General features: G+C 40.7%; 1 protein-coding gene across 1 annotated transcript in view; it reads left to right on the top strand.

The window, feature by feature from the left end:
- LOC137973880 (neuronal acetylcholine receptor subunit alpha-7-like) overlaps nucleotides 1-6,514 on the top strand; it is a 10,022-nt gene extending 3,508 nt beyond the window's left edge. The window contains exons 2-6 of the mRNA XM_068820774.1: nucleotides 721-869; nucleotides 2,631-2,675; nucleotides 2,876-2,985; nucleotides 3,676-3,911; nucleotides 4,621-6,514. Of these exons, the coding sequence (XP_068676875.1) occupies nucleotides 721-869; nucleotides 2,631-2,675; nucleotides 2,876-2,985; nucleotides 3,676-3,911; nucleotides 4,621-5,339 (1,259 nt within the window). The 3' untranslated portion in view covers nucleotides 5,340-6,514. The remainder of the gene's footprint in view (nucleotides 1-720; nucleotides 870-2,630; nucleotides 2,676-2,875; nucleotides 2,986-3,675; nucleotides 3,912-4,620) is intronic.
- Nucleotides 6,515-17,495: the final 10,981 nt, after the last annotated feature.

Genomic DNA, 17,495 nt, shown 5'->3' on the forward strand with positions numbered 1-17,495 from the left:
AATGACCAGCGACTTAACCGTGTTTGTATGGAAAACAGAGATCTTTCAAAACGTGTTTCAATTTTTTCCAACAAAATCAAGTGAAACTTTTGCATGCCTTGATAAAAGAATTTTTCGCTTGGTTTACGTGCAGAAACTTTGGGTGGAATCATTGTTTATATATTTGTAAAAATAATTTATTAAACGCCCTGCCCCCGACATATTTGCATTCCTTTCTAGTCCCTTAATTTTTACAGCTTTCTGGTGAGTGAAGTTTAGATGGTGCTATGATCTACCTTTCATCCTGTTTTCAGCTACGAACATTCAATGTCTTCGGGCATCCCAGCTCTACCGCCAAGTATAACTTTTGCAAGTTACCTCAACACAGAAAAAATATGTACCCACCTTTTAGGATCTCCCTAAAGCAAAAATCTTCTTTCCACCGATGTAAATAGCTCCCAAAAAATATGGGAGAAGCCATACCACACAGCTTGAAGGTGCTGAAAAATCGACGTTGAGATTTGTCAAAAAAAGTTCAAGGACATTTGTAGCATTTCTTTGTAAACATAATTTCGTTGAGGTTTCTTTAGTGTTTGCTTTGACGCATTAGTTAATTACTTGGGCTTCGAGCATTTCGAGGTCACGCGCGATCATCACGCGAGAGCGACAAGTGGTGCGTGGCATCGCGCACCTTCCTCGATGACCATTTCTTATATGTAAACATTTCATTTCTTTTGTGAGGGTGTTTATGTTCAACGAATTCTTCATGGGAACACCGCATACGAGCACACCTCCTTGAAGACTATGACAGAAAAGTTCGTCCAGTTCTCAGAGGCAAAAAACAAGTGGTTGTCAATTTTGCGTTGAAAATAAGCAGGCTTGTCCATGTGGTAGGTATGCTGCCGGTAAAATCCGTTCTCAGGTTTTTGCCTAGGTTAAATTGGTGATCCTCACTTTACCTAGGTTGAATACGCACTCAGATGAATTGAAGAAACTTTTTTTGGAGCCTATATTAAGCCTAGAGAAAAATACGAACCAGGTAAGGATTGGTTTTAGTTATTATACATGGATATCAATTGACTTATTATAGAAAAGTAAATAACGAAAAGAACTGTGTTGGGTTGCGCATGCTCGTTGTTGTAGTGTAGTGGCGAAAACACAAGATTATAGATCTGGAGTGTCCGAGTTCGAATACCGGTAAGTGCATAGTATAGCTTTTTGTTCCCTTAATATGTTGTAAGGAATAAGCGTATGAATATAGAAACCGACAAGATGATACGAAACTTTGAGAGGATAGTTTGAGATGTGTAAGACAGAGCTTGAGGGAAAGTATAGGTGTTTTCGATACTTTGTGGGGGGGGGGGGGGGGGGTTGGTAGCTGCTTTAAACAAGGTAGAGTGCATATTCAACCACAGTAAAATGATGATCAACAATCTAACCTAGGTAAACACGGATTCAACCTGAGAACAGATTTGACCAAAAACGTGTATGTGTCCTCTGTAGTATTTTTGCCCGATTTTTTCATACACCTCTCGGAATTGCTTAAGTAACTCCATTGACGCTCAAACTGAACACATGTTGAAGTGGGTAACGCTTTCTAGATTCCATCGGACAACACAGCTTTGCTTTCTTTACTTTGCTTTCTAAACATCCATTGCAACTGCGCCATTGCTTTAGTTTCGCGATCTATTGTTTGTACTTAATAATCACGCCAACTTTTGCAGACGTGAAGAGCACGATTTCCCGCGCTTTTCCCCCGCCTTTGCTATGATTGGCTAATTTGATCTTTTGTCTGTTGCGATTGGGTAAACAAGTCATGACCTTTTACAGCATGATGATTCTAATTGACAGACAATTTGCACAACAACTTGCTGTCCGACGGAATAGAATACAACCAGTCTTAATGCCATTCGCTGGCCAGGGGCCCGTTTCTCGAAACTCCCGAGCCATTCTGCTTTTAAAATGCTTGAAAACAAGCTAAAGGCCCAGTAATACGGGCAACATTTTTCGTGCAATTTGTCAGGCAACAACTTTTCGTCGCAAGCTGAAATGGTTTGGTGCGCGTATTACCACCTTCTTGCGAAACAAATTTAATTTTCATGTTGCAGTAAAGTAAAAGCTACGCCTACTTTTTGCAGCATAAAAATTTGTTATGCAAGAAGGTGGTAATACGCGCAACAAAGCATTTCAACTTGCAACGAAACATTGTTGCGCGACAAGTTGCACGAAAAATGTTGCCCGTATTACTGGGCCTTAAAGATGACAATTTTAAAGCAAGGGCCTGACAGTTTAAAAGATGGCTTTTCGCGCTCGAAAAATTGTAGGGACTTTCGGGAAACGGCCCATGGTCATTTAATAATGATCGTTAAAACGGGTAACACCAATGCACTTTACTTCAAAAGACATTCGGCGAGATTAAAACTATAAGAATTTAATTAAAATACTAAAAAGGACTAACACTCGGGACACACTTTTTGTGTTGTGTGGTTGGTCGCCTAAGCCTAGACTCCTCTACAAAAAACGCAAGTCTGACAAGTCTTTGTACCACTAGTGGTATCATTTTATCTTTTTCCACACTGTTCCTTGTAAGAACTGAAGACTTTTAGTTTATAACTGGACGGCCTATTGTCTTATAACTTTTTTGTTTAAAGGACAACCAGGAACAAGTATTGGTATTGGATACGTGGGTCATACAGGTGAGGAAGAAAAACCGTATAATTTCTTGTGATCTGTCAAAATGTTTCCGTCTTTAATATCAGATCCCTAAGGACTTCAAAGAGAACCGAAAATCTCGTGACGAACCCCCTTCAAAGAATGATAAGACGCCGAGCTAGCTAGTCTTGGAACCAAGCAAGAGCTTGATCAATTAAAACGATTTGTTACACCTTATTCACAGCAATGGAATAACGAATTCTTGCAGTGGAACGCCAGCGAATATGGGGATACAGCTCGGGTCCATTTCTCACCCAAGGAAATTTGGGTTCCGGACATTGCGCTTTACAACAAGTAAGGATTTGGAGTTATGGAATAGGGGGTTGGGAGGGTAGGAGGTCGTTGAGTATGTGAGGGGAGGAGGGGGGGGGGGGGTTGAACGTTGAACGCAGACATCGGCTAGGTTGGGCTAAGTTTAGCATATGTGTGGGAAAATATGCCTAAATGCGCTTTTAATTTTTTGATTTTGATTCCTGCAACGCCCTCAAGACAAACCAATTTCTCTCCAAACATTTTTATTAAAACCAAGCTAATTATGTTTTAAAGCAGATCAGACATGTTTGCAAAGGCGTTGTTCGAAACGTTACAAAACAACATCCAAATGGAAATATTAATGCGCCTTAATCCTCTTTCACACTGACCAGGGAAGCGCTTAATTTCGATATATTTGTGAAAGGGCGTTTCTACACTCCGACATGTACTTAGATTGAGTTTTTTATCCCCAAACCGGAACGTTTCCGGCAATCCTTTCCTGCCATAACCGACTGTAATTTGCGCGATTTGTAGAACAAGTATAGCGGGTAATGTCATAAGCTGAAGGATCGAAAGTTAAAAGTTGATTGAGTGCAAGCAAAGAGCGAGTACTTTGGAACGGAGGCTGGCGTGAAGAATGGTGCCCATTCTTCTCGCGGGCTAGCCGGGCTCCTCGCTCGATAGCCTGTTCGCAGGCTAAAGCCAAAAGCAATGCTACCAATTATTTTCCAGCGGTGACGACCAAATTAACCTAGCAGGAGGTCCAAGCAAATTTGTAACGGATGTTGCGGTGAGGAGTACTGGGGAATGCATTTGGAGCGGACCGGCGACATTCAAAGTTAATTGTGAAATGCAAATACACCGCTGGCCATTTGACGAACAAGAGTGCAGACTTGCATTCGGGTCCTACACCTATGGCGACAACTTGTTAAAAATTAAGTTGTTCAAAGCCAAGAAGCAAATAACAAGTGAGCATTAACTAAGATTATTTATCATTTTTCTCCTAAAAGAAATCGATCTTTGAATTGTAACCCTCACTCACTCTTATTCCGCAGCGACAAACGTAAATTTAAGTACATTCAACAATTGTAATGATTGTAATGAAACTTGGCGAAAGACAGCGCAAGAGAGCGTGGTTTCAATTGACAGCGCGCCCATGAGAAAATACAATGCACATTTGACGTAGGGGACAGTGCAGCCCAGTGGTTAGGGCACTTGCCTTGATATCCACAGATCCCGGGTTCAAGATACGTTCTGACCACTCGTTGAATTTGTTTCAGGTAGTCCCTGGTTCAATTTCCTGCCTGCGCACTTCTAAATAAACAACTGATTTGCCTCCGGTCAGCTGGGATTCCGACTCCTTTAAGGCTTAAAGTTGTTCTGTTCAATGCTCGGAGATATCAGCGACTAGCTACTCTAAAAATCGGAGGGAAAATAATGATACTTTTTTTTACTTTACTTTGACGGGCATGGAAAACCGGATCACCCCCAGAAAAGTCAAAGACCCATGTTAAGATTGACTCAACCTATTTTCAATCGCATGTGTTTGCTTTGGACAAGCCGGACACTTGGTGCAAACAATCTCACCAACATCATCATCATCATAATCTTCACAAAAAAATTGATAGAATAAAGAGTAAACAAGAGTTTACAAGAATGTCTATCTTCTCATTTTAGATCGTTTTGTTGAAAGTGGCAATTGGAAAATAGAGGAAATCACTCCTGAACTTTCGGAAACCGATCATGGAAATTGTTGTCGTTTTAAATTTAATGAGGTGGTTTACATCGTGAGAATGAAGCGCAAACCCCTGTACTATACGTTTTACCTTACAATACCATGCGTCATCCTGACAGTCATTGCTTTGAGCAGCTTTCTCATTCACGTGGAAAGCGGAGAGCGCGTTGGCTTCGTTACAACAGTCCTGCTGTCCTTTACAGTGTTTCTACTTATGATCCCATCGTTTCTGCCTGTCACCTCAGACGGCGTTCCTGTTTTGGGTGTTCTTCTCGAAGGTACTATGATCATCATAACCTTAGTCCTCTTTGCGAACATATTCGTCGTTTGGGTTTACTTCCAAGATGGAGAACCACCCGAATGGGTCCAGAAAATCAACCGGTTTTGCGGAAAACGGCAAAAGGCACGGAAAACAAAGAAAATTCAAGCTGCGGAGGCTGAAAGCCTACAACCAGCTCTTGACAAATCCGCCACGACGCCGTGCAGTCTTGAGTTGACAGGACTAAAAAGCGTGAGACGCATGGAGAATGAACAACACATCAAGGAAACGCAAAGGAGTACGTGGCAAACAGTCTCTATCAAATTAGATCGCGGCTTTTTTGTACTATTCTTGGTTGTTGCTCTTGTTTCATATTCGGTTTATTTTAAAGCTGCTGTGTAGAGAGATTGGTATTGCAGGTGCCGCAAGTTCAGAATCTGTCAAAATGAACATGGCCCCACAATGTAAAACGGTAATAGTCTACACAAAATACTTCCACGCGCAAATTCTGTGTAAAGAGGCCAGATCTTATTATCATGGTGTATTGAGTGCCTTCCTGTATGCTTATTTCCCTGATTTTACTTGATGATTAAGACGATTGTTCGCATTTTGGGTTGCCACTCATTATGAAAGAAGGCAAGTTTGAATGCTTTGTGATTCATTAAGAAACTCTATACCTGGGAACCAAATCCCACTAGAGGACCGTACTGCTCTGTAAATAACGCCCACATTTTGCCATTTAAATAATTGATGGAGACTGCAATATGATCAGAGAGGCTGATCCTGGGTCGTTTGCCATAAAACTGGATCGCAACAGCTGCAACTATTAGCATTTATTAGCTGAACCGCGAAAAAAACTGTAAGAGCAATAGTCTGATCTCGATTTGTCTAAAGAACGAAGAAAAAAGAAGAGTTGAGGGTTGGGGATTTTTAAGGTAAATAATTAGCTTTTTATGGAAATGAAAGAAAAATGCAAATAATATTGCCTACTGAAAGCAATATAAATATGGTCAATCGTTAGTATTTTAAGTAAAGTAAGTAAGTTAATTGTGTTAGCCTCCAAAGTATCGTTTGCGAGCTTTGTAATTTTTGTTGAGTAAGTAATGCTTATATCTTAACGTTTAATAGTAACTTTTATAATGTAAATTTAGAGTGATTTTTGCTGCCATAGTGAGTGAGCTTGACGAGAACGAACGAGGCACCGCAGCTCTCTAATTTAAACTGACGTTACACTTGACTCTGAATATGACTTCGGTCATTCACTCACTCACTCACTCACTCATTTACTTAAACTTCGCATAGAAGCATGTTAAGATTTTCGATCATTGTCGGCTAGGAACGTTTCCCGAGCACTAGCCAAAGAAAAGCCGCCAAAATTTATCCTGAATTAACTTGATATGAACCGACCATCAGCTCTGTGACAGTACCGGTGCGACCGTGAACTCTTGCAATGCTCTACCAATGATTGAGTTGTTAAGCTAACTGCAGCACGGTGTGAGTTCGTAATAAACTTGTAGAAGATGTGGATATGAAGAGGCTCAGTATTTCCTTAGAAAATAAACGTATTGTGAGCAATCAATATAAAGCTGGACAGTGAAACAATTCGATGGCGAGGACTCAATTATATTGAAACCTGTAATGTTTACCGGTAAGCGGATGTTTTACGTGTGGCACAAGCCTCATTCCATCTATAGACGTACGCCTACGATACGGACTACTGTTTCCTTTGGTTGGTTGGCCAAAAGGAGACACTAAATGGTCAAAGTAGGAGAGCAAAAGCAATGTAATATAACATAGGAGAACTGGTCAATTTCATAGTGAAATGCACATACCGTTTTGCCGAACCCATGTTGCACCGAAAACAAAAGGGTTATCCAGTAGTCCATTCCAGTCCATACAAAGTTTTCCACACAAATTCCTTTCAACAGCCAAAGACGGGGTTAGTTTGTGACATAAAAGGTCCAAACTCTAGCCAGAAATAGCCCGCTTTGCTAACTATTAAACTGTTAAAAGTGCGTTGTAATCCCAGAAAGACTTGCAAGGTGAGCTTGGTGGCCCAGGCATACTCGATCTGTGACCAGAACGACCGATCGATCGATGATGGACGAATGGTGAAGAAGACGGCATTTGTTTGGCTGTTATTGAGCGTTTTTTCCGTCTGGTGGTGGAGAGACATCATTAAGTCTTAAAGCCCGCAAGTCACCAGCACCTCTTGAAGAACCAAGGGGTGTTACGAGGTCGGCAATGCTAAAATTGCACGCCTCTTGACCCAGACGGAGTCAAGTTATGGTAAAGACTTTCCAAGCTGCTCGCGGTGTAAATTGTTTAGACCTTTGCGAAAAGAGCACTCCAACACGAATTAGGGCTCAATTGCCTTGTCATGTGCTGAATTTGGAGTGGATTCCGTGCCCAGCTTGAAAACTTAACTATGACTTCACCTTTCTTTTTCCGGGGAAACCGTTGCGAATGCGGGGAAGGATTACCCATAATTCAACTGTAACTGTAAGAAGGCTCGCATGGCGTGCTAATTGGTATGGATGGAAAGCTAAACTATCCTAGATTTTGACTATGCAAAAAACCGCGCGAAAAAACACCTATAAGACGAGGAATGGCAATTTTTCCAAAGGCATCGAAAACCGCGGTTTTTCGCCAAAGTGCAAAGGGGGGACCAAGGGAAAATTCTCAAAAACGGCTGATTTTTTGGACAAACTTCGGAAGGCTAAAAAAATAGGAAATACAAGTCGCCTAATAGCCTAATTGGTGTGGATGGAAAGCTAAACTATCCTAGATTTTGACTATGCAAAAAACCGCGCGAAAAAACACCTATAAGACGAGGAATGGCAATTTTTCCAAAGGCATCGAAAACCGCGGTTTTTCGCCAAAGTGCAAAGGGGGGACCAAGGGAAAATTCTCAAAAACGGCTGATTTTTTGGACAAACTTCGGAAGGCTAAAAAAATAGGAAATACAAGTCGCCTAATAGCCTAATTGGTGTGGATGGAAAGCTAAACTATCCTAGATTTTGACTATGCAAAAAACCGCGCGAAAAAACACCTATTAGACGAGGAATAACAATTTTTCCAAAGGCATCGAAAACCGCGGTTTTTCGCCAAAGTGCAAAGGGGGGACCAAGGGAAAATTCTCAAAAACGGCTGATTTTTTGGACAAACTTCGGAAGGCTAAAAAAATAGGAAATACAAGTCGCCTAATAGCCTACTTGGTGTGGATGGAAAGCTAAACTATCCTAGATTTTAACTATGCAAAAAACCGCGCGAAAAAACACCTATTAGACGAGGAATGGCAATTTTTCCAAAGGCATCGAAAACCGCGGTTTTTCGCCAAAGTGCAAAGGGGGGACCAAGGGAAAATTCTCAAAAACGGCTGATTTTTTGGACAAACTTCGGAAGGCTAAAAAAATAGGAAATACAAGTCGCCTAATAGCCTAATTGGTGTGGATGGAAAGCTAAACTATCCTAGATTTTGACTATGCAAAAAACCGCGCGAGGGAAAAAGGAAAAGGGAAAATTCTCAAAAACGGCTGATTTTTTGGACAAACTTCGGAAGGCTAAAAAAATAGGAAATACAAGTCGCCTAATAGCCTAATTGGTGTGGATGGAAAGCTAAACTATCCTAGATTTTGACTATGCAAAAAACCGCGCGAAAAAACACCTATTAGACGAGGAATGGCAATTTTTCCAAAGGCATCGAAAACCGCGGTTTTTCGCCAAAGTGCAAAGGGGGGACCAAGGGAAAATTCTCAAAAACGGCTGATTTTTTGGACAAACTTCGGAAGGCTAAACAAATAGGAAATACAAGTCGCCTAATAGCCTAATTGGTGTGGATGGAAAGCTAAACTATCCTAGATTTTGACTATGCAAAAAACCGCGCGAGGGAAAAAGGAAAAGGGAAAATTCTCAAAAACGGCTGATTTTTTGGACAAACTTCGGAAGGCTAAAAAAATAGGAAATACAAGTCGCCTAATAGCCTAATTGGTGTGGATGGAAAGCTAAACTATCCTAGATTTTGACTATGCAAAAAACCGCGCGAAAAAACACCTATTAGACGAGGAATGGCAATTTTTCCAAAGGCATCGAAAACCGCGGTTTTTCGCCAAAGTGCAAAGGGGGGACCAAGGGAAAATTCTCAAAAACGGCTGATTTTTTGGACAAACTTCGGAAGGCTAAAAAAATAGGAAATACAAGTCGCCTAATAGCCTAATTGGTGTGGATGGAAAGCTAAACTATCCTAGATTTTGACTATGCAAAAAACCGCGCGAAAAAACACCTATTAGACGAGGAATAACAATTTTTCCAAAGGCATCGAAAACCGCGGTTTTTCGCCAAAGTGCAAAGGGGGGACCAAGGGAAAATTCTCAAAAACGGCTGATTTTTTGGACAAACTTCGGAAGGCTAAAAAAATAGGAAATACAAGTCGCCTAATAGCCTAATTGGTGTGGATGGAAAGCTAAACTATCCTAGATTTTGACTATGCAAAAAACCGCGCGAAAAAACACCTATTAGACGAGGAATGGCAATTTTTCCAAAGGCATCGAAAACCGCGGTTTTTCGCCAAAGTGCAAAGGGGGGACCAAGGGAAAATTCTCAAAAACGGCTGATTTATTGGACAAACTTCGGAAGGCTAAAAAAATAGGAAATACAAGTCGCCTAATAGCCTAATTGGTGTGGATGGAAAGCTAAACTATCCTAGATTTTGACTATGCAAAAAACCGCGCGAGGGAAAAAGGAAAAGGGAAAATTCTCAAAAACGGCTGATTTTTTGGACAAACTTCGGAAGGCTAAAAAAATAGGAAATACAAGTCGCCTAATAGCCTACTTGGTGTGGATGGAGAGCTAAACTATCCTAGATTTTGACTATGCAAAAAACCGCGCGAAAAAACACCTATTAGACGAGGAATGGCAATTTTTCCAAAGGCATCGAAAACCGCGGTTTTTCGCCAAAGTGCAAAGGGGGGACCAAGGGAAAATTCTCAAAAACGGCTGATTTTTTGGACAAACTTCGGAAGGCTAAGAAAATAGGAAATACAAGTCGCCTAATAGCCTAATTGGTGTGGATGGAAAGCTAAACTATCCTAGATTTTGACTATGCAAAAAACCGCGCGAGGGAAAAAGGAAAACGGAAAATTCTCAAAAACGGCTGATTTTTTGGACAAACTTCGGAAGGCTAAAAAAATAGGAAATACAAGTCGCCTAATAGCCTAATTGGTGTGGATGGAAAGCTAAACTATCCTAGATTTTGACTATGCAAAAAACCGCGCGAAAAAACACCTATAAGACGAGGAATGGCAATTTTTCCAAAGGCATCGAAAACCGCGGTTTTTCGCCAAAGTGCAATGGGGGGACCAAGGGAAAATTCTCAAAAACGGCTGATTTTTTGGACAAACTTCGGAAGGCTAAAAAAATAGGAAATACAAGTCGCCTAATAGCCTAATTGAAGTGGATGGAAAGCTAAACTATCCTAGATTTTGACTATGCAAAAAACCGCGCGAAAAAACACCTATTAGACGAGGAATAACAATTTTTCCAAAGGCATCGAAAACCGCGGTTTTTCGCCAAAGTGCAAAGGGGCGACCAAGGGAAAATTCTCAAAAACGGCTGATTTTTTGGACAAACTTCGGAAGGCTAAAAAAATAGGAAATACAAGTCGCCTAATAGCCTACTTGGTGTGGATGGAAAGCTAAACTATCCTAGATTTTGACTATGCAAAAAACCGCGCGAAAAAACACCTATTAGACGAGGAATGGCAATTTTTCCAAAGGCATCGAAAACCGCGGTTTTTCGCCAAAGTGCAAAGGGGGGACCAAGGGAAAATTCTCAAAAACGGCTGATTTTTTGGACAAACTTCGGAAGGCTAAAAAAATAGGAAATACAAGTCGCCTAATAGCCTAATTGGTGTGGATGGAAAGCTAAACTATCCTAGATTTTGACTATGCAAAAAACCGCGCGAGGGAAAAAGGAAAAGGGAAAATTCTCAAAAACGGCTGATTTTTTGGACAAACTTCGGAAGGCTAAAAAAATAGGAAATACAAGTCGCCTAATAGCCTACTTGGTGTGGATGGAAAGCTAAACTATCCTAGATTTTGACTATGCAAAAAACCGCGCGAAAAAACACCTATTAGACGAGGAATGGCAATTTTTCCAAAGGCATCGAAAACCGCGGTTTTTCGCCAAAGTGCAAAGGGGGGACCAAGGGAAAATTCTCAAAAACGGCTGATTTTTTGGACAAACTTCGGAAGGCTAAGAAAATAGGAAATACAAGTCGCCTAATAGCCTAATTGGTGTGGATGGAAAGCTAAACTATCCTAGATTTTGACTATGCAAAAAACCGCGCGAGGGAAAAAGGAAAACGGAAAATTCTCAAAAACGGCTGATTTTTTGGACAAACTTCGGAAGGCTAAAAAAATAGGAAATACAAGTCGCCTAATAGCCTAATTGGTGTGGATGGAAAGCTAAACTATCCTAGATTTTGACTATGCAAAAAACCGCGCGAAAAAACACCTATAAGACGAGGAATGGCAATTTTTCCAAAGGCATCGAAAACCGCGGTTTTTCGCCAAAGTGCAAAGGGGGGACCAAGGGAAAATTCTCAAAAACGGCTGATTTTTTGGACAAACTTCGGAAGGCTAAAAAAATAGGAAATACAAGTCGCCTAATAGCCTAATTGAAGTGGATGGAAAGCTAAACTATCCTAGATTTTGACTATGCAAAAAACCGCGCGAAAAAACACCTATTAGACGAGGAATAACAATTTTTCCAAAGGCATCGAAAACCGCGGTTTTTCGCCAAAGTGCAAAGGGGCGACCAAGGGAAAATTCTCAAAAACGGCTGATTTTTTGGACAAACTTCGGAAGGCTAAAAAAATAGGAAATACAAGTCGCCTAATAGCCTACTTGGTGTGGATGGAAAGCTAAACTATCCTAGATTTTGACTATGCAAAAAACCGCGCGAAAAAACACCTATTAGACGAGGAATGGCAATTTTTCCAAAGGCATCGAAAACCGCGGTTTTTCGCCAAAGTGCAAAGGGGGGACCAAGGGAAAATTCTCAAAAACGGCTGATTTTTTGGACAAACTTCGGAAGGCTAAAAAAATAGGAAATACAAGTCGCCTAATAGCCTAGGTGGTGTGGATGGAAAGCTAAACTATCCTAGATTTTGACTATGCAAAAAACCGCGCGAGGGAAAAAGGAAAAGGGAAAATTCTCAAAAACGGCTGATTTTTTGGACAAACTTCGGAAGGCTAAAAAAATAGGAAATACAAGTCGCCTAATAGCCTAATTGGTGTGGATGGAAAGATAAACTATCCTAGATTTTGACTATGCAAAAAACCGCGCGAAAAAACACCTATTAGACGAGGAATGGCAATTTTTCCAAAGGCATCGAAAACCGCGGTTTTTCGCCAAAGTGCAAAGGGGGGACCAAGGGAAAATTCTCAAAAACGGCTGATTTTTTGGACAAACTTCGGAAGGCTAAAAAAATAGGAAATACAAGTCACCTAATAGCCTAATTGGTGTGGATGGAAAGCTAAACTATCCTAGATTTTGACTATGCAAAAAACCTCGCGAAAAAACACCTATTAGACGAGGAATGGCAATTTTTCCAAAGGCATCGAAAACCGCGGTTTTTCGCCAAAGTGCAAAGGGGGGACCAAGGGAAAATTCTCAAAAACGGCTGATTTTTTTAAGCAAACTTCGGAAGGCTAAAAAAATAGGAAATACAAGTCGCCTAATAGCCTAATTGGTGTGGATGGAAAGCTAAACTATCCTAGATTTTGACTATGCAAAAAACCGCGCGAAAAAAAAACCTATTAGACAAGGAATGGCAACTTTTCCAAAGGCATCGAAAACCGCGGTTTTTCGCCAAAGTGCAAAGGGGGGACCAAGGGAAAATTCTCAAAAACGGCTGATTTTTTGGGCAAACTTCGGAAGGCTAAAAAAATAGGAAATACAAGTCGCCTAATAGCCTAATTGGTGTGGATGGAAAGCTAAACTATCCTAGATTTTGACTATGCAAAAAACCGCGCCAAAAAACAGCTATTAGACGAGGAATGGCAATTTTTCCAAAGGCATCGAAAACCGCGGTTTTTCGCCAAAGTGCAAAGGGAGGACCAAGGGAAAATTCTCAAAAACGGCTGATTTTTTGGACAAACTTCGGAAGGCTAAAAAAATAGGAAATACAAGTCGCCTAATAGCCTAATATGTGTGGATGGAAAGCTAAACTATCCTAAATTTTAACTATGCAAAAAACCGCGCGAAAAAACACCTATTAGACGAAGAATGGCAATTTTTCCAAAGGCTTTGAAAACCGCGGTTTTTCGCCAAAGTGCAAAGGGAGGACCAAGGAAAAATTCTCAAAAACGGCTGATTTTTTGGGCAAACTTCGGAAGGCTAAAAAAATAGGAAATACAAGTCGCCTAATAGCCTACTTGGTGTGGATGGAAAGCTAAACTATCCTAGATTTTGACTATGCAAAAAACCGCGCGAAAAAACACCTATTAGACGAGGAATGGCAATTTTTCCAAAGGCATCGAAAACCGCGGTTTTTCGTTAAAGTGCAAAGTGGGGACCAAGGGAAAATTCTCAAAAACGGCTGATTTTTTGGACAAACTTCGGAAGGCTAAAAAAATAGGAAATACAAGTCGCCTAATAGCCTAATTGGTGCGGATGGAAAGCTAAACTATCTTAGATTTTGACCATGCAAAAAACCGCGCGAAAAAACACCTATTAGACGAGGAATGGCAATTTTTCCAAAGGCATCGAAAACCGCGGTTTTTCGACAAAGTGCAAAAGGAGGACCAAGGAAAAACTCTCAAAAACGGCTGATTTTTTGGACAAACTTCGGAAGGCTAAAAAAAATAGGAAATACAAGTCGCCTAATAGCCTAATTGGTGTGGATGGAAGGCTAAACTATCCTAGATTTTGACTATGCAAAAAACCGCGCGAAAAAACACCTATTAGACGAGGAATGGCAATTTTTCCAAAGGCATCGAAAACCGCGGTTTTTCGCCAAAGTGCAAAGGGGGGACCAATAAAAAATTCTCAAAAACGGCTGATTTTTTGGACAAACTTCGGAAGGCTAAAAAAATAGGAAATACAAGTCGCCTAATTGCCTAATTGGTGCGGATGGAAAGCTAAACTATCCTAGATTTTGACTATGCAAAAAACCGCGCGAAAAAACACCTTTTAGACGAAGAATGGCAATTTTTCCAAAGGCATCGAAAACCACGGTTTTTCGCCAAAGTGCAAAGGGAGGACCAAGGGAAAATTCTCAAAAACGGCTGATTTTTTGGACAAACTTCGGAAGGCTAAAAAAATAGGAAATACAAGTCGCCTAATAGCCTACTTGGTGTGGATGGAAAGCTAAACTATCCTAGATTTTGACTATGCAAAAAACCGCGCGAAAAAACACCTATTAGACGAGGAATGGCAATTTTTCCAAAGGCATCGAAAACCGCGGTTTTTCGCCAAAGTGCAAAGGGGGGACCAAGGGAAAATTCTCAAAAACGGCTAATTTTTTGGACAAACTTCGGAAGGCTAAGAAAATAGGAAATACAAGTCGCCTAATAGCCTAATTGGTGTGGATGGAAAGCTAAACTATCCTAGATTTTGACTATGCAAAAAACCTCGCGAAAAAACACCTATTAGACGAGGAATGGCAATTTTTCCAAAGGCATCGAAAACCGCGGTTTTTCGCCAAAGTGCAAAGGGGGACCAAGGGAAAATTCTCAAAAACGGCTGATTTTTTAAGCAAACTTCGGAAGGCTAAAAAAATAGGAAATACAAGTCGCCTAATAGCCTAATTGGTGTGGATGGAAAGCTAAACTATCCAAGATTTTGACTATGCAAAAAACCGCGCGAAAAAAAAACCTATTAGACAAGGAATGGCAACTTTTCCAAAGGCATCGAAAACCGCGGTTTTTCGCCAAAGTGCAAAGGGGGGACCAAGGGAAAATTCTCAAAAACGGCTGATTTTTTGGGCAAACTTCGGAAGGCTAAAAAAATAGGAAATACAAGTCGCCTAATAGCCTAATTGGTGTGGATGGAAAGCTAAACTATCCTAGATTTTGACTATGCAAAAAACCGCGCCAAAAAACAGCTATTAGACGAGGAATGGCAATTTTTCCAAAGGCATCGAAAACCGCGGTTTTTCGCCAAAGTGCAAAGGGAGGACCAAGGGAAAATTCTCAAAAACGGCTGATTTTTTGGACAAACTTCGGAAGGCTAAAAAAATAGGAAATACAAGTCGCCTAATAGCCTAATTGGTGTGGATGGAAAGCTAAACTATCCTAAATTTTGACTATGCAAAAAACCGCGCGAAAAAACACCTATTAGACGAAGAATGGCAATTTTTCCAAAGGCTTTGAAAACCGCGGTTTTTCGCCAAAGTGCAAAGGGGGGACCAAGGGAAAATTCTCAAAAACGGCTGATTTTTTTAAGCAAACTTCGGAAGGCTAAAAAAATAGGAAATACAAGTCGCCTAATAGCCTAATTGGTGTGGATGGAAAGCTAAACTATCCTAGATTTTGACTATGCAAAAAACCGCGCGAAAAAAAAACCTATTAGACAAGGAATGGCAACTTTTCCAAAGGCATCGAAAACCGCGGTTTTTCGCCAAAGTGCAAGGGGGGGACCAAGGGAAAATTCTCAAAAACGGCTGATTTTTTGGGCAAACTTCGGAAGGCTAAAAAAATAGGAAATACAAGTCGCCTAATAGCCTAATTGGTGTGGATGGAAAGCTAAACTATCCTAGATTTTGACTATGCAAAAAACCGCGCCAAAAAACAGCTATTAGACGAAAATGGCAATTTTTCCAAAGGCATCGAAAACCGCGGTTTTTCGCCAAAGTGCAAAGGGAGGACCAAGGGAAAATTCTCAAAAACGGCTGATTTTTTGGACAAACTTCGGAAGGCTAAAAAAATAGGAAATACAAGTCGCCTAATAGCCTAATTGGTGTGGATGGAAAGCTAAACTATCCTAGATTTTGACTATGCAAAAAACCGCGCGAAAAAACACCTATTAGACGAAGAATGGCAATTTTTCCAAAGGCTTTGAAAACCGCGGTTTTTCGCCAAAGTGCAAAGGGAGGACCAAGGAAAAATTCTCAAAAACGGCTGATTTTTTGGGCAAACTTGGGAAGGCTAAAAAAATAGGAAATACAAGTCGCCTAATAGCCTACTTGGTGTGGATGGAAAGCTAAACTATCCTAGATTTTGACTATGCAAAAAACCGCGCGAAAAAACACCTATTAGACGAGGAATGGCAATTTTTCCAAAGGCATCGAAAACCGCGGTTTTTCGTTAAAGTGCAAAGTGGGGACCAAGGGAAAATTCTCAAAAACGGCTGATTTTTTGGACAAACTTCGGAAGGCTAAAAAAATAGGAAATACAAGTCGCCTAATAGCCTAATTGGTGTGGATGGAAAGCTAAACTATCCTAGATTTTGACCATGCAAAAAACCGCGCGAAAAAACACCTATTAGACGAGGAATGGCAATTTTTCCAAAGGCATCGAAAACCGCGGTTTTTCGACAAAGTGCAAAGGGGGGACCAAGGAAAAACTCTCAAAAACGGCTGATTTTTTGGACAAACTTCGGAAGGCTAAAAAAAATAGGAAATACAAGTCGCCTAATAGCCTAATTGGTGTGGATGGAAGGCTAAACTATCCTAGATTTTGACTATGCAAAAAACCGCGCGAAAAAACACCTATTAGACGAGGAATGGCAATTTTTCCAAAGGCATCGAAAACCGCGGTTTTTCGCCAAAGTGCAAAGGGGGGACCAATAAAAAATTCTCAAAAACGGCTGATTTTTTGGACAAACTTCGGAAGGCTAAAAAAATAGGAAATACAAGTCGCCTAATTGCCTAATTGAAGCGGATGGAAAGCTAAACTATCCTAGATTTTGACTATGCAAAAAACCGCGCGAAAAAACACCTTTTAGACGAAGAATGGCAATTTTTCCAAAGGCATCGAAAACCACGGTTTTTCGCCAAAGTGCAAAGGGAGGACCAAGGGAAAATTCTCAAAAACGGCTGAATTTTTGGACAAACTTCGGAAGGCTAAAAAAATAGGAAATACAAGTCGCCTAATAGCCTACTTGGTGTGGATGGAAAGCTAAACTATCCTAGATTTTTACTATGCAAAAAACCGCGCGAAAAAACACCTATTAGACGAGGAATGGCAATTTTTCCAAAGGCATCGAAAACCGCGGTTTTTCGCCAAAGTGCAAAGGGGGGACCAAGGGAAAATTCTCAAAAACGGCTGATTTTTTGGACAAACTTCGGAAGGCTAAGAAAATAGGAAATACAAGTCGCCTAATAGCCTAATTGGTGTGGATGGAAAGCTAAACTATCCTAGATTTTGACTATGCAAAAAACCTCGCGAAAAAACACCTAGTAGACGAGGAATGGCAATTTTTCCAAAGGCATCGAAAACCGCGGTTTTTCGCCAAAGTGCAAAGGGGGGACCAAGGGAAAATTCTCAAAAACGGCTGATTTTTTTAAGCAAACTTCGGAAGGCTAAAAAAATAGGAAATACAAGTCGCCTAATA

This window comes from Montipora foliosa, chromosome 10 (genome assembly GCF_036669935.1).
Source record: "Montipora foliosa isolate CH-2021 chromosome 10, ASM3666993v2, whole genome shotgun sequence".
Lineage (NCBI taxonomy): Eukaryota > Metazoa > Cnidaria > Anthozoa > Scleractinia > Acroporidae > Montipora > Montipora foliosa.